Source organism: Podarcis pityusensis, assembly GCF_964106645.2.
Source record: "Podarcis pityusensis genome assembly, chromosome: 13".
Lineage (NCBI taxonomy): Eukaryota > Metazoa > Chordata > Lepidosauria > Squamata > Lacertidae > Podarcis > Podarcis pityusensis.
In genome coordinates, this window is record NC_138038.1 from 37,996,704 (window position 1) to 38,019,298 (window position 22,595).

Genomic DNA, 22,595 nt, shown 5'->3' on the forward strand with positions numbered 1-22,595 from the left:
AGGAGCCCTGGTGGTTCAGCGTGTCCAAGATGTTGCAACTGAATGAGATAAAAGTCAGTTCTCAGGCTTGAGTATTCTTGGCAACGACAGAGCCTATTCATTCCTCACCTCCTTCAGTAGTTTGTCAAGGGTGCTCGGAAATGTAGCTCTGTGAGGGTAAACTACTGTGATCAGGATTCTAGATGTGGCGTGTGTGCTTTAAATGCAAGATGGCCTCCACGGTTGGAGTCAGTAGGCTTCTGAATATCATTGATGGAAACCACAGGATACGAGAGGGCTCTAACCTTGGGGAGGAAGAACCGCCCCCCCCCCGGACTGAGGTGTCCCTATCTGTCCTCTCCCTATGCAAACCTAACCCTTGTCAGATGCCCCTTCCATAACTCGCCCCCACTGTGATGTCACTTCCTGCGGAACCTTGAGGCCATCTCATTCCGCTTGGCTCCAGCATGCCTCCCCTAGGACCGCTTTTGTGGCTTCTGCTTCTGGCCTGGTTTCCCATAAGCCTCTGGGGCTGCCTGCAGTGCGACCAAAAGTTCAAGGAGAATGTGGCCAAGCTCCGGACAGAGGTTGTCCCAAGCAAGATCCAGGACAGCCGCCTCAGGGAGCGGGCCGAAGTGCTCCTCAGTGGTCTGGAGGGGAATTTCTTCCTGCACTATGCCACCAGCCAGTTTTCTGGCTTGGCAGGTATACCAGTTCCAGCTCTGCTTAGCTCAGGGTCCACACTAGACAATCCGGGGGCCTGAATTTCACGCTGATCATCTGACTGGGTGGTGACTGCATGGTTCTTACCCGGGCAGCATGAGTCATCCAAGGCTATGTTCACTGCAGAGAAAATGTGATTTCTTTATCTAGTGGGGATGGAGGAGAGAGCAGTTTCCATTTGCATTTAATGCCAGCTGACCCAATTTCCCCCTCCCAATACAATGCATGAACCAAAGTGCAGCTTTCCATCAAAATTCACACTTCTCCAAATGTTGTGATGCAGTTAAAAAACAACAACTGCAGAAATGTGGGCAAACAGCATAAAAGTGCATATATTCCTAAAAGTAACCTTTTAAGAAATGTATTATGTTAGCAAGAATAATCTTAACGCGGACTTAAATAAAAATTACAAACTGACACAGAAATGTTGCAAAAATAAGAATCCAAAATGGTCGCAGCAGTGCATCCCTACCAGCTAAAGCCGTTTGTGGATTGCAGTGTGAAATCTAGCTGTGCAAGGGTGACAGACTGGCTACCGCCCATCACATCTCTGATAACGAGCAACGTCTTCCCTCCCTCACTGTACCCACACCATTTAATGAACTTTTCAAAAAATATGTTTTTTCGTGCATTTTTGTTCACCTGCATCACCTGAGAACTCTCCCTCTCCCTGGTGCACAAGGAATGTGGAGCAGTAGTGGGGTTCTCATGCTGGCATTCACCAGGAAAAGATGGGTAAGGAGGTGGCAAGCTTTTTGGGGGGGGGAGTTTGGGATTGGCAGCTGTTCCCCCAGCCCTGCTGGGTTGGTGGCAAGGTCAAAGGAGCTCCTGCAGGTCTGGTGCCAACCAAGAGTTCCCCCAGTGCCCTGACTCCCAGCACCAGTCTTTGCTGCCCCTTTGCTTTACCGCATCCCCTTGGGCAGCAAAGGACAAAGACACAGAAATTAGAGGCAGCAGGAGACCTGAGAATGGCAGAGCTGGGTTTTGCGATTGAGAACAGGATCTGCTTCTTCAATCTGCCGTGTAACACTCTGGCTGTGCACACACTCCTGTTTTCCTCCACCCAAAGTGCTCCCAGCGCTGGTTTGGGAAGCGGTGTACGCATAGCCACAACCCATATCTATCCTGTTGTTCAAAGTGTTTTTCCACCAGCCAGCTTTAATCCGAATTGGAGAAAAAGAATGACTTGGCTGCGTCTTAATCCGGTAATGTGTACACAGCCTGTATGGGTATTTAAACCCAAGTTTTTATCTGGAAAGATGCACAAACAATCACCTCTGCCTGCCCTTCCAGACTCTTAACAGCTGCCTGGTATTCTTGAAATCCCTCTGTCCCTTTCCCCTCCCAATTGTTGCTCTCTGCATATTCAGGCTCCTACATTCTACACAGCATGGGTAGACAAACTAAGGCCTGGGGGCCGGATCCGGCCCAATCGCCTTCTAAATCTGGCCTGCAGACAGTCCGGGAATCAGCATGTTTTTACATTAGTAGTGTAGCCTTATGAGGCTTTGCCCTCGGGTGGGAAGAGTATTGCATTGGAGTAGAATGTGTGCTTCTGTTTAAAATGCATCTCTGGGTTATTTGTGGGGCATAGGAATTTGTTCATTTTCTTTTTTCCTTCAAAATAGTCCGGCCCCCCACAAGGTCTGAGGGACAGTGGACCGGCCCGCTGCTGAAAAAGTTTGCTGACCCCTGATCTACAGCCACCCTTTTACTCCCCTTTCCCCCCAGTTAAGAGCAAAGTTGACGCCCTGATCCACGAGGCGAGGTTCAGCACAGAAAGTCTACTTCAAACCCATCTGACAGGTGAGGATCCCAACTCCTCTCTCCCTCAGGTGCCCTTTTGTTGGGATTGAAGCTCCCAGGGCCTCATTTGCCAGAAAAAGGCCTCTTGGTCATTTACAGAAGGAATTTGTAGGGGGCTCCTACAAATCCTACACACATCCTATGTATCTCGATCTACCCCCAAGACCAGGCTCTGTTGGATGAATTGGTTGAATTCCGGAGGAAAACGACTATGAAGCTCAAGCAAGCTTTAAAGGAACACCAAATGAAAGGTAGCAAGTCTCCCCCAATTCCATGTATTATTTTATGTATTTTGTGTTTTTATGTTGCGATGTTATCTTGTGAGATGCCCTGAGACCTGCGGGTATATGGCGGTATGCAAATAATAATAATAATAATAATAATAATAATAATAATAATAATGTATTATAGATTAGAACGCTGTGCCAGGAAAAACTCCCTGCTTTATTGCAGGGTTCTGTTGATTGTATCGACTGGAATATTCCTGCCCTGCGGTAACGCTTTGGATGTGGAAAGAAAGAAATCTGGGGATAATAGAATATTTGGGGCATGTACACTCATTCTCGGACTCTGCTTTTCTTCCCCTCACAGCTTGCGACAAATCTGCCTGTGGTGAGTTCATCTTGTTGCCTAGCTGGGTATTAAGAGGAGGGGAACCCGGCAATTGAAAGCAAATGAGAACTGTTGTGGTTCTGTGGCGGGGACACATAGCATGCGGCGTGGGAGCAGCTCAAGGAAGCCAGAGTCTCTCGCACGCACATGGGCCAGGGAGGCTGAGGAGGATTTCTCCAGTTCTGCTGTTAGCTGTGTTTGGGCCTCAGCAGAGGAGGAAAGGATGGAGAGAATAGAGGGAGGGTTGCTAGGAGGCCATCTATACAGCAGGAGTAGGGAAACTTTGTGATCCCAGGGGCTGCATTTCAAAGCGGGCAACCTTCCGGGGGCCACACACAATGTGATTCTCAACTTTGCTCAGCCACACACAAACCAGAGGTCTCCACGTGTACCTCTCCACATCCAGGGAAGCAAGAGGCGTTACTGCAGTTTAAGGACACATTTGAGCAAAGTAAAAAAAAATAATCCCTGGAAATGTTAGAGGTGGTGTGGAGCTGTCCAGTGATGGGTTTGGCCTTGGGAGATTTCTAAGGGTTAGACAGAGACATGGATAGAGGGCTGCATTTGCCCCCTGGGACTGACGTTGCCAACCCCTGCTGTAAAGACATTTATGAAAGCAATGGATATATTGTCAGGGCTGGATTTAGGAGAAAGACAACCGAAAGGACTGGCTTACAGGGAAGGATTAGGGGGCATTTGACTCAGGGGGTGGGGGGAATCTATCAGAGGCAATTGATTCAACTACCCACCCAGCAACTAAAAAAAATTAGTGCCAGCATTTCATCTTCATCTGTAAAACAGCCCCAAGTTTTGCTAGTTTTGCATTAATTTTTGTGGGTGTTTTTAATTTGACGGAACAATAACCTAATCAGTGTCATGACTGAACAAAGAGATGCCCAAGATTCTCTTCACATTCACACCCTACATGGCTTCCCTCAAACAATTCTGGGAGCTGCAGTTTGTTAAGAGCCCCCTTACAGAGCTTCATTTCTCAAAGTGGTTTTCAAAAAACCAGTCTCTCTTCCTAAGGAGCTCTAGGAACTGTGGCTCTGTGAGGGGAACAAACTGCCGCTCCCAGAATTCCTTGGGGAGGGAGGCCGTGACTGTTTAAAATGCTATCCTTGTGCTTTAAACGTATGGTTTCAAAGCGGCCTGGGCCTAGACTGGCTTGGCTCCATATGTAGGGTTGCCATATTTTGAAGAGCAAAAAAGAGAGGACAATATGACGACCATTCAAAGCAAATAAAGGCCATATGTCTCAATTTTTACCCCTGAAAAAGAGGAAGTGTCCCGGAAAATAAGGACACATGGCATCCCTATGCAGCCATGCACTGCCCAAGACACATAGAAAGATCCTGCCCCCATCTTGGGAATTTTGCAAATCCCTGGACTGCAGAGTGTTGGGACTGGATGTAGTGGGCCTTGCTAGAAGATTAACATCCTGGGTTCTGTAGGCGTACGTTGATACCATCCACTTTCTCTTTCTCTTCCTCCGTTTCCCGGACTCCTGATACCTCAGGCTGGCTGAGCTATAAAGTGCTCAATTGCAAAGGATGCCAAGAGACCAGCGCCGTTTGCTTGTCGCTAAGCCAGTGCTTTGGTAGGTAGAAAGAGGAACGATTCGTTGGCCTGGGCAGTGTATCCACGCAGGAGTTTGCGTGATTTGTGGCAGAGAAAGTGGGGTCTGGGTTTGCGTGTGTGTCAGACCCACTGACGTGTTTCGGGTGTGGCCAGGATTAGGTCCCACCGACAGCAGGGTCCCAAGGCAGTCTGCACAAGCAGATCGCGACAGCCCAAGCAAAAGCAAGAACCCAAAGGTTATTCACCAGGATCCAGCAGAGGAAATCCAAAGATAAGGTAGACACGGCCCAGCACTAATATGAAGACATCATTCCAGCAGCTCTTTCAGCCTGGAGTTAAGCAGGAGGGGCCAGAATCCCACCCACAATGTAGCTGTAGATTCATAGAACCAGGCAGAGGGCCTTCTCGGTAGCGGCGCCTGGCCTGTGGAATGCCTTCCCATCAGATGTCAAGGAAATAAACAACTACAGAAGACATCTGAAGGCAGCCCTGTTTAGGGAAGTTTTTAATGTTTGATGTGTTATTGTGCTTTTAATTCTGTTGGGAGCTGCCCAGAGTGGCTGGGGAAACCCAGTCAGATGGGCGAGGTATAAATAACAAATTGTTGTTGTTGTTAAGTTTCTGGAAGAAGTCCTCCTTGGGAGGAGAGTCTTGCTCACAAGGAGTCCATTTCTGTAAACAGGCACTCCTTCTGAACGTGAGGATGCTGACCTGCCTCTTCAAGTGGCCAGCAGTCCTGGGGCTGGGGAGTCATTCTGCCTCTGAAGCAGAGCTCCCCTCCTGTGGGGTGGGACCCCTTACAGGCTCCTCTAAGAGGTCCAGGGTTCTAGATGGCACTGGGCGGGGGGCTCCAGATCGTGATCTGAGGAGGAATCCTCTAGCAAGGCATGACACCCTTTTCTGGCCATTATCTCTGTTAAATTGTGGGTTGACATAGCAGACGACACAGCGATTTCTCCCAAGCAGCTCTTTATTTTGTAAGCTGGAACAGAACTGAGCAGCAAACAGCTCAGCCGGCCTGCTTTTATAGGCAGCCGGCTGTCAACATTGTAGCAACAATATCCAGGGTTTCCCGCCTAAAATAACTGACGTGGACCTGAGTGAAAACTATCTACAGTATCCCCCTGCTGGCCCAGGGTGAGAACTTCAGTACATAACAATCTCCATCCCGCAAGAAGGGGAAGGTGAGATGTAAGATGAATTTGCCCTGTCATGTAGGAACAGCAGCAACGAACGCTTCCCGTTCAGCCCAATTCGGTTCAGATAGCCTGACACGGAAGTTGTAAGAAGCTGCCTTGATGGTCCAGTTTGTTTTGCTCTGCTTCCCTTCCTTCGCCAAAGTGAAGTGGTGGAAACACAAATCCCGACTCCAGGCCCAAATGCTGAGGAGGCGGGAGCCCAGATTAGGATACAGGTTTCGCTTCCAGGAGAATTCATCAGAAAGGTGTTACTCAGGGTGGTGCCATGTGATACCATCTCCAGAGGAGGGCAGCACTTACTGGGTGGCCCATGGGCATTCCTGCACAAATATGAAGCAGGGAGTTTTTGCAGGCCTGACTGAAGAAATGTCAGAACTGAAGGACAGGAGGGCCAAAATTTTCCCATTCCTGACTTATAAGTGCTCCGCAATATATTGTCTCAGAAAACTTTACCACAGTCTTATAAGGTAGGCCGCTGTTCTTAGCTGTTGCAAGCGGTGGCCTGAGAGGCCTATAAACAATGGATTCCGAATTCCCAGGTATCAAAAAAGGTTATTTATGTATGCCACTACTGCAGCTCGTGTTTCGTTAGCCCCAAAGTGAAAAACAAGCGAAGTCCCAGCTAAAGAAGATTGGCAACTTAAACTGATGGAATATGCGCAGCTTGCAGACCTAACATATAGAGTAAGAGAACAAGAAGAACAAACGTTTAAAGAAGACTGGAAAATGTTTATTGAATACATAGAAGAAAATTGTGTACACTTTAAAACGTCAGCATTAAGATAAATTGAACAGTGTAAATCAGTTTTGATGGATGTAATAATGGAATACTGAATGGTTTAGTTTATATAAAACATGCAGGTATTTATGTTGTGCAAAATGAACCATGAAAAGAGGGGAAGGGAAGTCATTGATATTTTAAGGCTGTCTAAGTGAATATTCTAAAATGTAAAACAGAAATTTAATAAAAATTATTTAAACACCCCCCCAAACCCCACAATGGATTACATTAAGGCTGCCTAACAAATTCATGGCAGATTTTTTTTTTTTTTTTAATTATAGGCCTCCTTATCTACAACCCAGTCTCTTATATATCATGATATATATTTTTCTGTGTTGGGACTAAGCACAAACTGCATTCTTTTATGGAGGTCTCCTGTTTCGAGACTCATGACTGTGTATGGGAAGAAAGATACATTTAAAGCATATCAAAAAAACACACAGACCCCAAATCCTGGGAACTGCAGGTAACCGCCCCCCCAAAACCCCCCCTACCATTCCTGCCTCCTAAACCATCTACAGTTCCCAGGTTTCTTGGTGTGTGTGTGTCTGTGTGTGTGATGTACTTTTTCAGTGTGCTTCAAATGTATGATGTGTGCTCAGCCTAAAACACTGAATCTGGGGTCTCTGCATGCAGTGGATGCCCAGGAACGCCTCTCCCTTCGCTTTGGAAAGCCCATAAAGGACCCCGATATCGCCAAAAATGGAGTCGCCGTTGTCCTGTGTATGGGTGGACTGCTCTTCGTGGTGATGATAGGCGTGTGAGTATAAGCAATAGACCTTCCTGTAGCTCAGAGTCAGCCGCACTGCTCTCCCTCTCCCAGAAAGGGACCTTGAGATGGGGCGGGGGGGGGGAGCCCCAGAGGCATCTCACTCAGCACTCGTCAAAGGGTTAGGGAGGGTTTTGGGGGGCTCTAACTCTCTCTTTTCCCCAGGATTATCAGGTACTGGAAAAACCGGCTCTTCTTGTACATTTAGCAGAGATCCGCCCCTTTTCTCACCCGTAAGGAAAAGGTCCTATCGAGCTTCCCAGTTGTGAAGTCTGAAATGTGGTCTGCATATCTTCATTGTAACAACCTCCAGAAATCCTTTTTTTGCCTCCAAAATTAGTGTGCTTTTCTGGCTTACACCTCTTGCCCTCCAATCCTCTTCTTATCCCTCATATTCACAAAATAAATACGCACAGACACACCCTGATAGTTGTCTGTTTCTGTCCTTCTCTCTTGTTGGACTGCAAAGATCTGGCTTTAATAAAGTCTTCCTCATTCCCTCCAGCCCACAGACTAAGGTGTTTAGTGGGCATGAAGGTGGAATACAATTTTGTTTGCATTTTAATGAGAAGCTACCCAATTAATACTTCCTGAACCAATACGTGAACTGGAACAGACACCTGCCCTTTGAAATTTGAACTTCACCGAATTTGCAGCCAAGCGATATGTATAAAAATGCATTATCTTAGGGGGAAATGTTAGTGGAAACAAACAAACACAAATGCATCATATGCTTTTGATGCTTGCAAAAATATGGGCATTAGTCAAAACTGCATACAAGAAAGTTTTTACCAGGGGAAATTTAAAATAAGATGCTGATGAATTTTCAAGAGTTTTTTGTTGTTAAGTTGCAAATTGCAGTGGAAATATGGAGAACTGAACTGAAGAATGGAGAAGTGAGAAGCCTGATTGATTGATTGATCCATCCTTACTGTCTAGACCAGAGCTTTCCAAACTGTGTTGTGACACATTGGTGTGTCAGCTGCAATGTGTAGGTGTGGCATGCGAATGCTACCCGTGCTCCTCATGGGGCTGGAAGGGGGTTAGTTTAACCTCCACTTTCCTAGTAAAACTGAATTACCATATTTTTTCATGTATAAGACGGTGCTTTTTGCTTAAAAAAAAAAAAAGGCAAAAATTGGGTGTTGTCTTACACATGGATAGTGAATGCAGAGAGGGGACGTGTGATTAATGGCAGCAGCAAGCAGGAGATTGGCAGCGGCGATTGGGCGGGTGATTGGTGGCTGCTGTGAGGCCTGCTGGTGATTGGCTGTGGGTGTGGCAATTGGGCAGGCAATTGGCAGTTGTGGCAAGGTGGGCAGGTGATTGGCGGCTGTGGCAAGTGGGTGGGTGGATTGGTGGTGGCAGCGAGCGGGCAGACAACTGGCGGCTGCAGCGAGGTGTGCAATCGGCAGTGGCTGTGGCAAGTGATCGGCAGTGGCAGGCAGGCAGGTGAGCGACTGGTGGAAGTGACCTCTCCCACCCCCCACCCCCAAAAAGCTAAACAACATTTCTTAAATTTGGGTTAAAAAAAAATAGGGGTCATCTTATACATGGGGACTGTACATCTTATACAGTCTTATACACTGAAAAATATGGTATTGTGTTGCAAAATGATGCATGTCTAAAACGTGTGTCAGCAACATGAAAAGTTTGGAAAGCTCTGGTCTAGACAGTCTGCCTGCCCTCCCAGATCTTCCTAAAATCCACCACAGGGGCTTGCAACTCTCTCTTCTCTGTTCCCTGTGCAGAGGAAGGTGACTGAGATGATCAAGGGCCTGGAAAGCAAGCCTCATGAGAAACAGTTGAGGGAGCTGGGTATGTTTAGCCTGGAAAAGAGGAGACCAAGAGGAGATATTGTAGCCATCTTCAAATATCTGAAGAGCTGTCACTCACATGGAAGATGGAGCAAGGTTGTTTCTTCCTGCTCTGGAGGCTAGGGCCCAAACCAGTGGATTCAAGTTACAAGAAAGGAAATTTCGACTAAACATCAGGAAGAACTTTCTGACTGTAAGAGCTGGAACAGACTCTCACGAAAGGTGGAGGACTCTCCTTCCTTGGAGGTTTTAAAGCAGAGGTTGGGCGGCCATCTGTCATGGATGCTTTAGCTGAGAAAATCCTGCATTGCAGGGGGTTGGACTAGATGTCCCTCAGGGTACCTTCCAGTTCTATGAAATAAGAAGCAAAGATGTTCTTTTATTCCAAGTGCAAATTTTTGTATTTGGTCTAACCAGCAGAAGCTCACAGATGAGGGGGTCCTGGAAGGGTCCAGCGGCCTCTAATGCCCTAAAGGCGCAGTGCTTTTCGTAGCATCTGCTTCTTATGCTTGACGCACACCCAGTACCTGGAAGTGTGGGAAGTGTGGTTAGTGGAGGCAGAGAAACTCCTGGGTCTTCTGGGTCCAGAATGGGGCCTGGTCTGCACATTGAGGCAGAATGCTGAGGTGGGGGAGCAAACTATATCACTTCGGACTGCAGGTGGGAGATGCCATTTCTCTTTTTGAGGCTGTGCACATTTAAAGCTCGTGACTTCTCCCCCCCCCAAAAAAAAATCCAACAAAGTGTAGGTTAAGGATGCTGGGAATTGTAGTTCTGCGCAGGGTAAACGACACTTCTCAATATATTGGGGGGGGGGGAGTCAAGTGCTTTAAATGCATGGTGTGTTCACAGCCTTAGATGCTCCTCTGCATTTGAACTCCCTGCAACACAAATCACACATCAGAGAGAAAGGCTAAAGACTTGCCCCTTTTTTTTTTGCTGCTTCTTGCTACAATCTCAACATTCTCCAATCTCACATGGCTGCATATGGAGCGACTGGCCAGCATTTCTCAAACATTTTGAGAACTGCCCCCTCCTCCATCTCCGGACTTGAATTTAAACCCAGGTCTGCTTTCTGGAATCCTCTGTATATGCAAATACCTGCACACGGGGGGGGGGGGGGGGGAGGGACCCCAGTCAACTAACTTTCTGAAATTAACAGAAAGCAGAAATTAAGCATGTATTCACTCTGCTTGGATTTGAATAGCCTGTGTCCATCAATCAAGTTTTCAAAATCTTTTGGAAATCTGGTGGCAAGAAAGGAGAAGTACAGTGGTACCTCTAGATACGAACGGGATCTGTTCCGGAGCCCCGTTCGCATCTAGAGGTAAACGTATCTAGCGACGGCACGTCTGCGCACGCGTGCGTCGCTTTTCGCTGCTTCTGCGCATGCACATGACGTCATTTTGAGCGTCTGCGCATGCGCAAGTGGCAAAACCCAGAAGTAACGCGCTCCGTTACTTCCAGGTTGCCACAGAGCGCAACTCGAAGCGTATTTAACCCGAGGTATGACTGTAATAGAAATGGGTAGGAGATTTACTCTGGAACCTTGAGGTCCAGAAACTAGATTTCTGAAAAAAAGGCAGCCAATGTTCTCAGAAATCTAAATTCCACACCACATTCTATGCTTGTACTCCTTTGAAAGGCCACAGTTCAGTGGTAGCTTCAGTAAGCTCTATGGGTTGCAGGCAGTCCCAGGTCAGTCGACAGAGTCGACAGATGTGGGTCAAGTGAATGGGAGCAGCTGGTAGCAAGAGCTCCTGGGTTCCTTAGGATGGGAGAATGATGGTCTTGTGTACCACAATAGGGTTGGTGCCCAGTGGCTTCTTTGGGAAGGAAGGCAAATGCCGGTTAGGAAACCTGAAAGTTTGGACTCTCGGATTCTACTGGAAAGGGAGAGAACTCTGCAGAGCCATTTACTCACACAAGAACAATTGAGGTCACCAACACAGACTCGCAAACAAAGAAGAGGTAAAGAACAACTTCATTATATTCTGCAAGGCGTCTGTCTTCCACTAGGGGGCAACAGAAACATCCTTTTAGCCTCTTGCGTTTGGCCAGGATGAGCAGCCCTCTCTTATCTTGCTCCCTGGTCCAGCCACCCAAATGGTGGCTTTCAAAAGGGAACAGGAAGCGAGAGTTACAACACGTGTTGGGAGCCAGTTCTTAACAGCCACGAGTAGAGGTACCAATGGCCACTTTGTGCACAAGTTTGGGAACAGAAGGCAGAAGCTGGAAGCCCCCCACCCACCTCGGTCTTACCTCCACAGAGCTCTCCATCAAAGCATTGGGTGGCGATGCGTAAGCAGGTCCAGCAGTCCAGGACAGGGCCCTCACTCACCGCTGCAGAGGGAGGAACAAGGCAGGGATCTGGGGGGCCTCGCTGGTGCATCCAGTTCCAGTCCAGGAGGCTGTGTGGGCAACTTGGGGGGCGGAGGAAGGGCTCTGATGGGGGAGGGAGTCTGATACTTACTGCAATCCTCAGAACAAGCTGAAGTGGAAGAAAAGAGGGAGGCCTGGTTTAGCGACCTAAAACCCAGACAGAGGGAGTCTCACTCAGCTGGTATGCAATTTACAATTATGTTGTAATAAACAGAAATCTGCCGTTATTCCCTTATGGGGGACACAAGAGCCCTTATAGAGTTCTCTGCAGGTTCTCCATTGGTCGGAGAAAATAACAGAGGCCAACCAGAGAATATTGAGAAGCAAAGCAGCTAGTGAGCCTGATCTTTATTGAACTGTTGCAACAGGGTGCCCCCTTCACACACAGGGGAAGGAGGACCGCAAACAAAGGCGTGCCCACCCTTATATAGACATTTTAAATTGCCAGCCCTGGAGTCCCAGACCACCCCCAGATACATCATACCTACATCACAGAAAGGGCGGTCTACAACAGAAATCTGAGTGCGTTGTTTACCTCCTGTCTGGCAGGTTACCTGTTAATGCTTACTTGATTGGATACCCTGGGGAGCCTAGCCAGTCTTTTCTAATGATAAATATTTAGTTCCTGAGCCAGGTCACAGGCTCACCCTATTCATACACAGACATACCCTTAAGACAGGATTTGTAAATGAAAAGACAATGGGGAGGCTTTTCCCTTTTCCTTGACCTTGCAGAGAAATCATTTGGTCAGTTTGGGAGTCAAAATGGTTTCAGGGCTGTTTTCTTGTGCTGCTTCAGACATGTGGTTTATATATTTATGTACATGTTTTGCTTGGTACATTTATTATTAAGACCTTAATTTTTTTATTTCAATGTGCAAGGAATCAACTCAAAGTTTGGCACATCATAACCCACCTCTGCCTACCAATGCCACAGCAATTCAGTTCCCCCTTTTATAACGAAGCTCTTCCTCCAAGTGAGCACGTTCTGCCCAAAAAGCAAATATGTATATTTTAAATCTACATCTGGCGCAGCGAGTCACCTGCTCTTTTCTTGTTCCCCCATTTTCAACCTCACTGAACTGTTGATGTTTAATGCACGAAGTTGTTACACGGTCATTATTCTTGTGTTTGTTATCGTTCTGTATTTAGCCGTATATTTTTATTCGTAGGTTTTATTCCTGGCCATATCTCCAGGGTCAGGGCCCACCCTCTCCCAGGCACTTTGCATGGTGCCTGCAAGGCCCCATCTGTCAGCTGAATTCCTTCAAATAAATTTGGCCTTGAAAGAAGTTTTCTGTTGTAGTCAATAGCACAGGCTGGAGTGTGCACTTTATGGTAGTGATTGTGTGTGTGTGTGTGTGTGTGTGTGTGAACAAACGTTACACCGTTCTGCAAATGTGCCCGTGGTCCTGAAAGCATTGATAGTCCCTATCCTCTACCATATATTTTGGAAAGTTGTTTTTTCTGTTTGCTATATCCATTTGGGCACCTCTCAAGATAGCGTAACCAAATTTTGCATGATGGGTCCTGAGATCAAGGAGCAGGTTTTTTGTCTAAGTTTGGATATAATTGCATGCCATCCTTAATCAGGATTGCAGACTGAATCTTTGAAAATTGCATCAAATTTAACCACTGATTTCAAAAGTGCACCTATTTTGAACTCTGATTTCGAAAGCACGCTGGTTTTGTTTCTCATCGTTCCTGAGCAATGACTGCCAGTAGCAGTATTTTATACATAGGGAGAGGGCACCCCTGGCCCACCCTGAGCCCCAACCCTGACCCCAGGATTCCCGGATAAAGGGGGAAGTGAAGGTCAGGGCAGTGGGTTAGAATAAGAGGTGCTGGGGCCTTTAACTATTCTGGTTTCCCTTCCCGATTGGTACCAAGGTCGGCGAATTTCTCCAGTGACTGCTGCAGGTGCCTTCGCAGAGATACCCGGAGCTGATACATGGAGAGTTGCCACAGGAAGACGCCTGAGGAAGGAAACAGAGTTTAAGGTTTGTTAGAGGGAAATAATTCCTAAGATGTTGGGTCAGAATTTTAGCCTGGCAAAGCTGCACAGCACATAAAAACCTGACCCCTCACATGTTATACTTAGGATTAGGGTTAGGAATATACTTGGAATTAATTCTGACACTAAAATATCAATCCTGGCTTTGTGGACTTCCATCAGTGGCTTATCTAGGTTTCAAAGCAAGAGTCTCTCCTAAGCCCTTTCTGGAGAAGCAGGGGACTGAGCCCAGGATCTTTCACCTGCAAAAATGGATCTCTGCCATTGAGCTACAGACCTGCTTTAGATCTGGGATCAAATCAGGGGTCCCTGGCCTTTTTGGACGGTTAGGGCACCAAAAATACTCATTTCACACACAAGAACTTGCAATGCTCAGAATCCCCACCCCCACAAAGTAAAACACGTGCGCCGTAAACAGCAATAAAGAAATAAAATTAGGGGGCAGGGGCCTTAGCAAACACAAAGAGGAGGTTTATGAGGACCCATAGTCCCCATAGCTGGGGATTTGGGTTAGGTTGTGAGCGCAGGAGATCAGAACTTCAAAGCTTAGGAGAACCACCTAAATATTTGGGTGGTCTCCCCACCCCACTCCCTATGGTGATTTAATAGCTTTATGAGATTCAGCGTTTAAGTAGAAATTTGTCCATTTTAGTTTCTCTCTTTTTCTCATTTTTCCACATTTCCATATCAGTTTGCTTTTTTTTTTTTAAGTCCTCCAGAAAATTTCTCAGCATTTTAGTGTGATTCCCACCCCCATCCCCCAGCATACACCCATTTTTGTGTGCTATTTTGCCTCACATAAACATTTTGGCAAAGCAATTTCCCCATATAGAATGCATTTCGGTATGCTATTTTCACTAATATATGCATTCATGTGGAACGCCCTCCCATCAGATGTCAAGGAAATAAACAACTATCTGACTTTTAGAAGAAAACTGAAGGCATCTCTGTTTAGGGAAGTTTTTAATGTTTGATGTTTTATTGTGCTTTTAATATTCTGTTGGGAGCCGCCCAGAGTGGCTGGGGAAACCCAGACAGATGGGTAGGGTATAAATTTTTATTATTATTATTAACAGGCAAAATTAACCCTAGCCTATGTGTCTTCCCACAGATTATTTGGCTGGCAAGCTGCTTTTCAGGATTTGGAGAAGTGCGAATTTGGGGAGACGGCTGTGTTTTCGTAGGCGTAAAATAGGTTAAGTACACATTTCGGCAGAAACTGCATCAAATTTCTAACCCAATCCCAAATGCAATCCCATACCCCCAGCTGCTTCTCTCCTTCCCCCCAGCTCACCTTTCCAGGTTTTGCTGCTCTTGATGTCCCTCAACTGACTAATAACATCTGATTTGATAGACATCACTCCTCGGACATCTGCAAAAGAGACATTTGTGGCTGTAACCTCAACCCTTCTCCACCCGCCCCAGATGTTACAGCCCTGCCGACGCTTCTCTGCTCAGTTCGCACCCAGCACTCGCTCGTGCATCTTTCGGAGGAAGGTGCCGTGAAGGTCAGCAAAGGCCTGGATGTGCCGTTGTATGAGGGCGTCTCGGTCGGGAAGGTCGGCTGGGAGCATTTCCAGCAGCAAGGTGGCCACAGAATCCAAGAAGCGGCGGTCACACTGAAGGCAACCAGCCACCGCTTGGAGGGAGAAGAGCCAAAGGGGGAACACCAGCAGGAACTGGGGTGCCATTGCCTCTTCCCCTACACTGCAGTCGGTGAAAACTCTTCCGTGAAGTCAGGTACCACTGGAAAGGCAACTACCTCCATGACACAGGGAAACGTTGCCAAGGAGAGAGAGAGTAAATAGACGGTGCGTTTGGCGCTAGTCTCTGTGATGCTACAACAGGAAGTGATGTAAGAAGCAGGTGAGGAGCTTGGCTCGGAACAAGCACTACCCTGAGCAGGAAGCGGCTCCTTTGTCCTGGTTCCTATGGCCAGGATATCGCTGCTCGGCTGGCTGGCTTGGTCCCTGCCTGTGCAGCTGGCAGCCACATGCCTCCGTTGCTGGCCAGATGCCATTGTCTACTTCGGCTACGACTCCTATTTGCTGCTTGGCCAGGACTCAGAGGCCACCAAAAACCTGGGGAAGCTTTTCATAGGCAGCGCTGAAGACCTCGCCGCCTATGGCAGACACTATTTGGGTACAGAATTAAGAGAAGGCGCAAGCAATGTCCATCGGATACTAGGGAGGAGCTTCTCCATGGGGATGCAAAAGGTCCCCGTTTCTGAACCTCCAAATGGCACATTATCCAGCTCCCCATTTTATTTTATTTTACAATCTTAGTGGGTCGAAAGCCTGGAACTTACTTATTTAATTACAGTACAGTGGTACCTCGGGTTACATACGCTTCAGGTTACAGACTCTGCTAACCCAGAAATAGTACCTCAGGTTAATAACTTTGCTTCAGGATGAGAACAGAAATCATGTGGCGGTGGCGCAGCAGCAGCGGGAGGCCCCATTAGCTAAAGTGGTGCTTCAGGTTAAGAACAGTTTCAGGTTAAGAATGGACCTCTGGAACGAATTAAGTACGTAACCAGAGGTACCACTGTACTGCATTTATTTTCTCCAAGGAGCTCAAGGTGGAGCACATGGTTCTCTCGCTCCGTATTTAACCCCCTACAACTCCCCCAGCGAAGTAGGCTAGGCTTCTGACCAGTCAGAAATCCAAGACAGAGGCCATTCTGGGTCTGAAGAAGCACAGCTGCAGTGGGATAATACCCTGAAAAGTACAAAGCTGTTCCTGATTTTGCTAATGACTCAAATGGCTGAAGAGAACAGGTGTCGCACCTGCTTGCCATGGGGAATCTGTGGCCCTCTAGATGTTACTGGCCTCCAACCAACTCGCATCATCATCCCCAGCCTGTGTTGCCAATGGTTATGATTGCTGGGAGTTGTAGCCCATCAGTGTTGTGGGGGAGGGGTCACAGGTTTCCCCATCCCTGGTCCAAGGAACCAAAGAGCCCATGGTCTTGTTGAGCACAATGATAATATGCAACTCTGCTCTGATTAAATTCACCCACATAGATTTCTCGGTTGTCACTGGCTGCAGTGAGCAGGAAGAGTTGGGAAGCAGAATATCATCTGGCGAGGGGAGAGGAGGGTACAGTTATAGCAGTGGGCGGAATGGATTATGAAGGCAAGTTGAAGCCAGCTGCTCCATTTTGTATAGCGTCCCTATACAACACCCTGTGTGCAGCAATCTATTTCATTATTTTCATTTGGGTAATTTTTGACAACACCTAGCAGTGGCTTACGAAATGCCATCAGATGCTACAAATCAAAATACAGTCAGAGCCATTATTAAAGCCCATATTTTAAAATAGCACAGTCGAACAGGATTTTCTTATTGGAAGCACTTTTGTGGTTGGAGTTTCAGGGATGCAAACTTCCATATGGAACCCATACACCATAGCAAACTTGGCACCCACTTTCCCTCCCACAAGCTGTGAGAATGCGCATGGGCCTCCTACATGCGACTCTACGTGGCGTCATTTAGAGCACATGAAAACAGTGTCCTTAAGAACTGTCAGGGTTGGTCAGGGGCTTCCCCAGGGCTCCTCAACAAGATTGGGAACGGCAGATGAGCTACTATTGCTGATTTCCCATTGGAACCTGCACCCTTGGGGAAATATTTTAACATATTCCAGGGTGCCGTCTCAGCAGGAGGCAAAGCCAACATCTACCTGCCCTGGTGGCTTCCCTGATTAGACTGGGAGTGCCACAGAAGTAGCCCCAAAATATTCAGGGATGCTCAGGGATCCCAGGCACACACACAGGTCCTTAGCAGACAGCAGGCATGTAGAAAGGATTCCTGCAGTTAGGGGTGTGCTTCTTCCTCAACTGCCTCACCTGCATGCATGGTTACCCTCACCCTTTCTCGGTCCTAAAGGCCAGGATTGCTGAAGCATTCAAAGAACACCAACTTAGGTTCCACCGTGTGGGAGGGTGTGTTCAAAACGGAGAATTAGGAAAGAATCAGGCATCATTTTTTTGGTTTATTTCCCCTGCAGAACGGGAACATATGGAGCGTGAGGCTGGGACTCTCTTTCTCCACCTTGAGCAGATTATCAAGAGGAGTGGGAAAGGTAGTTGTTGTTGTTAGCCTGTCCTCCTCTTCCTTCCAGACTTGCCTGCAGCACAACTATGCCAGGGAGCCATTGATTGCCATTGCAGTAGCTCCTAACCCACACACGCAAACACAAAATGCCCCCAAACCCTCCTTCTCTCATTCCACCCCTTGGTGGCCCTAATTAACCAGGCAATTGATCAGGCACTATCCCTTCTGCTGCACTCAAAAGCCTTGGCTTCTATCGACCCATTTCTCTTTCCCTACAGATCATGGCAGCCTTATGAGGGAGGCAGAGGAGGAGAAGAAGAATTTTGTCAAGCGATTGGAAGAGGCATCTAAGGCCTTTGTGAAGGAAGGTAAGTGCTTGAGGGCAGAACCTCTGGTCGGAGGCATACAGCTGAGGAAGAACGTGGCCCACACATCATGGAGGTGACAGGGTTTTGGGGTGACCTCTTGGGTAGGGCAAGATAGGGCCATGGAGTCCTGTGAGTGGGGAGGGATCGCCTTTCTCTAGTGCTCATGCCTTTGTTTTTCTCTTTTATATCCACAGTCTGCAGCCTTTCCTGTGGTGAGTCCGTCTGTCCAAACTAGAGGGGCATCTGTCTGGCCATATGGTGTCTGCTTCTTTTTTTTTTTAAGTGTCCATTGTGTCTGTTTGTGTGTGTGTGTGATGCCAGTTATAAATGGTGGGTATCCATTCCTCGCAGCCCCAGGAAAAAGAAGGCAGTAACCAGATCAGGAATAAATGAAAAGGATCTCATCCAGGGATTGTGTGTGCAAATGCAGGTTGGCACTGATATCCGTGTTAGTGCTTGTGAAGTCAAAGAGGAGACTTTACTGGTTATTTAAATTCATTGCCAGTTTTGTGCCCTTGAGTTGGTTCAGGCATACCACCAAACCATGATTTTCACTAACCACACACTTAGATTTGAAACTACCATGTCTACACGTGCAAGGAAATAAATAAATAAATAAATAAATAAATAAGATGATAATAATAGTACCGTATTTTTCTCTCTATAACACGCACCCGACCATAACACGCACATAGTTTTTAGAGGAGGAAAACAAGAAAAAAAATATTCTAAACGAAACAGTGGATGTATGATTTTTGTGGTTCATGCTGTGGCCACAGACATGTGATCTGATGGTGAGTTTGAGGTAGCCCAATGCAAAAATCCTGAGGATCCATGTGGATCCATGCTTTGTAACCACGTTTTAAGTGGGGAGGGAAGGAAAAGCACTCAAGGGCCAAGGAACACGCGTGGGGTGGGTGGAGAAGGATGCTGTTAATAATGCAGAAGAGGGGTATAAGAAGAGAAGCAAGCAGGCTCTGCTTCTCTCCCTCCTCCCTGGCTCGCTGAAAAACTTCGCTGCTATTTAGCCAGCTGAGTGGGGAGGAGAGAGGGACAGAGAGCCTGCTTGCTTTAAAGGAGCCAACCAGACAGGAGCCACTTACACTCGTGTAAGCGGCTCCTCTCCTCTCCCGCTTTGCTCCTTTAAAGCAAGCAGGCTCTCTGTCCCTCTCTCCTCCCCACTCAGCGGCTCTTCTCCCGCTTTGCTGTTTCAAAGCGAGTCACGGAGGAGAGAAGGAAGGGGAACCATGGATCCTCTGCTCACGACTGCAGCAGATTCCCCCCGCCATCCGTAGGCATTCGCTCCATAACACGCACAGACATTTCCCCTTACTTTCTAGGAGGAAAAAAGTGAGTGTTATGGTGCAAAAAATACGGTAATTATTATTATTATTATTATTATTATACCCCACCCACCTGGCTGGGTTTCCCCAGCCACTCTGGGCAGCTTCCAACACAATATTAAAATACAGTAATGCCTCAAATATTAAAAGCTTCCCTAAACAGGGCTGCCTTCAGATGTCGTCCAAAAGTCTGGTAGTAGTTGTTCTCGTTGACATCTGGTGGGAGGGCATTCCACAGGGCGGGTGCCACTACCGAGAAGGCCCTCTGCCTGGAATAATGGAATAATTCCAAATAATGGAAACCATTTTTTGGGTAGTTTCTCGCTATCCCCTGAAGAATACCTAGCTGCTATCTGAAGCAGCAGCTTCCAGGACTGGATCAGCATTCCAAACCATGGTTTGTTGGTTCATATGTGACACCAAACCTTAGGTTTCATACCACATTTCAGCTCCTGGTTTGATGGTCATTCTCAAACCAAAATCTGCTGACTTGATTTGGTCCAGACATCACAACAAACCATAGCTGGCATTACATCTGAATCAACAAGAGATTGGCAAAATGTTCAGAAGTTGTCATTGTCTAATGGAACCCCTCTTTCCCTGACATTTCCACAGCTAAGTCCCGGTTCCGACCCTATGAAGTGGCACAGTGTTCAAACTGCCAGCTTATCAAAGTTTCCTGCCTTGACCCCTTTGTATGTGCAGGTAACTTGCCTTTCTATACCTCTATCCCTTAACGTCTCCCTCCAGTCACAGCATCTCTCACTACTCTCTGTACATGTCAGTACAAACTGAGAGCCAACGTGGCCTGGGGCGCTTCAGCTGGAGCCTTGAACACCCTCATTGGGGCCCATCCCCTTTACTCTTTTGCCTAATTTGCTCTGTAGCTATCATGTAGACATCGGGGTATGTATCAATATTAATAATCCTTAAAGGTAAAGGTAAAGGGACCCCTGACCATTAGGTCCAGTCATGGACGACTCTGGGGTTGCAGCACTCATCTCTCTTTATTGGCCAAGGGAGCCAGCGTACAGCTTCCGGGTCATGTGGCCAGCATGACTAAGCCGCTTCTGGCGAACCAGAGCAGCGCACAGAAATGCCGTTTATCTTCCCGCCGGAGCGGTACCTATTTATCTACTTGCACTTTGACATGCTTTCAAATTGCTAGGTTGGCAGGAGCAGGGACCGAGCAACGGGAGCTCACCCCATCACGGGGATTCAAACCGCCGACCTTCTGATCAGCAAGTCCTAGGCTCTATGGTTTAACCCACAGCGCCACCCGCGTCCCTTTTAATAATCCTTACCTTCATGCAAAAACTGTACTTGCCGGTTTTCTGGTGGTTTTCTTTGTCCAAGTACAGTCAGTGAACCTGTTTTTGGCTACAAGTGCCCTTAGGATGCCGTTGATGCAGGTCTTCACCATGGTCCCACCTTGGTCTCTCAAGACTTCTGCCTTCTCAAAAATGTTATCCTGTTCCTTTTGTACAGGGCCCAATGTTATTGCAGCAGTGCTGGTGCCATTGATGCTCTTGCTTGGAATAGGAGCAGCATGGTGGTAAGTTCATGAATATTTAGTCTTTGTGGATAGGTGTAATTTATTCATTTTTTATTTTATTTTTTTGCAAAACCGTAGCTCAACTCTAGGGCAGGGAGAACTGGGCTACACAGCAGAGTCTTAGCATAGCAACAAAAGTATGGATGGGTAAATGTGGTCCTCCAAATATTTTGGATCTTGGTTACTTCCATCAGCTGCATCCAGCATCACTGAGAGCCCAGAGGAATGTTGGGATTTATTGTCCATGGGTTCTCCACCCCTGGCTTAGGGCAATGAGCCAAGGACTCAAAATAGCCCTCGTTCAAACCGACTCCATATCATGAAGGTCACATCCATGCCGTTCCTTTCAAGCATATGGCTTCCCCCCCAAAGGGTTCTGGGAACTTTGGTTTACCCCTCACACAGCTCGTTGCCAGGATCCTCTGGGGGAAGCCATGTGCTTGAAATGTATGGGATGGATCAAGCTGAAGTCACCTGGCAAGACAGCTTGAGCCTCCGACCTCTTTCTGCAGGAGATAATGTATGCAAAACCCTTTGAACGTTGAAAGCACTTATTAATTAATTAAAATTAATATTATTATTCCATCAGCTTTCGCTGGCTGCCTGGGAATGAACAGCAAAACCAAAACAGATGTCTTGCTATGCTCTTAAGGGGGGTTCCTCTCTTTAACCGCAGGTATCGCCGTCGCAAACAGAAGGAGCAAGGAAAAGACAAGTCTTCAGGAGATGAGGACAGCTCAGAGAGTTCTGAGTGGAGCTCTGATAGTTCAGAGAAGGCGGATGCCAATCCAATATATGCAGAAGTTCCAAGCACCCCCATATATGCTAATGTCCCAGCACATGCTAATGTCCCAGCATATGCTAATGTTCCAAACCCTCCAGAATTCACCATACCAAGCCCCCCACCCTTTGATTAAATAGTTTCCAATGGTGATTTTCCATCAGGTCTGTGCTTGCAACATCACTTCCTCTTAGGGCAGGAAGCGGTGACCGCAACACCAAAGACAGCCGTGCATGTGCAAATAAGGGATAAACAGAACCACCAGTCAAGACAGATCTTCCAATGCCCACCCCAGATTTCAATGGGGACAGCTCACACAGTCATCCAGCTACCGAGGAGCAATCCAGCAAGGTACACAAATGTGTGAACCAAACCTTAAATTGCATGTGTACACTTGGCCCAAAGCAAACCCCACGTATCCTGTCTAGTCTTGAGGCCCCACCTCCAAGGTCTTTCCATCAAGAAGTGGGGGCTGGCTGGATACCTAAGGTTGATTATTCAAGGCTATCAACCATCTTTGGGGCAGTACTGATATAGCCCATTTTTTCCTAAACCAAACCAACCCAACCCAACCTAAAACTGATTACAAACTTAGCTTGCTTATACATTCACTGGGTTAAGTCAAAAGGCAGGAGTGGAAACTGGCAAGTTATGGCACAATAAGTGGATGGAGGGGTGGGCAGAGTTGCTCTCTGGTGGGTGGAAGCCATGGTTATAGATACAAGATACACAATGACTTGTGAATGATTCAACGTTCCAAGCATTGGGTGTAGCTTGAGTGATGTGGACTTCCTCTTCCTGCAGCCAGCAAGTTTATATCGGAGAAC

The 22,595-nt window shown here is 47.2% G+C and overlaps 3 protein-coding genes across 8 annotated transcripts; 2 read left to right on the forward strand and 1 right to left on the reverse strand.

Moving 5' to 3' along the window:
• Positions 1-384: 384 nt before the first annotated feature.
• Positions 385-7,877, forward strand: IZUMO2 (IZUMO family member 2). 2 transcript variants are annotated; one of them, XM_080978706.1, is made up of 7 exons: positions 406-684; positions 2,434-2,508; positions 2,673-2,759; positions 3,100-3,120; positions 4,640-4,720; positions 7,318-7,441; positions 7,616-7,877. In XM_080978706.1, the coding sequence occupies exons 1-7, from the start codon at positions 447-449 to the stop codon at positions 7,656-7,658; spliced, it is 669 nt and encodes a 222-aa protein (XP_080834832.1). In that variant the 5' UTR covers positions 406-446; the 3' UTR covers positions 7,659-7,877. The 2 variants fall into 2 exon arrangements, with proteins under 2 accessions (XP_080834833.1, XP_080834832.1); XM_080978707.1 differs by lacking the exon at positions 4,640-4,720 and having other exon boundaries at positions 385-684.
• A 1,163-nt stretch (positions 7,878-9,040) lies between these two features.
• IZUMO3 (IZUMO family member 3) lies at positions 9,041-15,371 on the reverse strand. 2 transcript variants are annotated; one of them, XM_080978123.1, is made up of 7 exons: positions 15,128-15,371; positions 14,957-15,034; positions 13,535-13,624; positions 11,741-11,758; positions 11,530-11,610; positions 11,192-11,282; positions 9,627-9,794 (listed from the first exon to the last, which is right to left on the reverse strand). In XM_080978123.1, exons 1-7 carry the CDS (start codon positions 15,351-15,353, stop codon positions 9,737-9,739), a joined length of 642 nt encoding a protein of 213 aa, XP_080834249.1. In that variant the 5' UTR covers positions 15,354-15,371; the 3' UTR covers positions 9,627-9,736. The 2 variants fall into 2 exon arrangements, with proteins under 2 accessions (XP_080834248.1, XP_080834249.1); XM_080978122.1 differs by lacking the exon at positions 11,192-11,282 and having other exon boundaries at positions 9,041-9,794.
• On the forward strand, positions 13,542-21,921 carry TEX51 (testis expressed 51). Of its 4 annotated transcripts, XM_080978120.1 has the most exons (8): positions 13,542-13,648; positions 14,774-14,857; positions 17,675-17,749; positions 18,000-18,089; positions 18,284-18,301; positions 20,048-20,137; positions 20,921-20,987; positions 21,664-21,921. In XM_080978120.1, exons 3-8 carry the CDS (start codon positions 17,686-17,688, stop codon positions 21,902-21,904), a joined length of 570 nt encoding a protein of 189 aa, XP_080834246.1. In that variant the 5' UTR covers positions 13,542-13,648; positions 14,774-14,857; positions 17,675-17,685; the 3' UTR covers positions 21,905-21,921. The 4 variants fall into 4 exon arrangements, with proteins under 4 accessions (XP_080834246.1, XP_080834247.1, XP_080834244.1 ...); XM_080978121.1 differs by lacking the exons at positions 13,542-13,648; positions 14,774-14,857 and adding an exon at positions 15,459-15,528; XM_080978118.1 differs by lacking the exons at positions 13,542-13,648; positions 14,774-14,857 and adding an exon at positions 15,536-15,804.
• Positions 21,922-22,595: the final 674 nt, after the last annotated feature.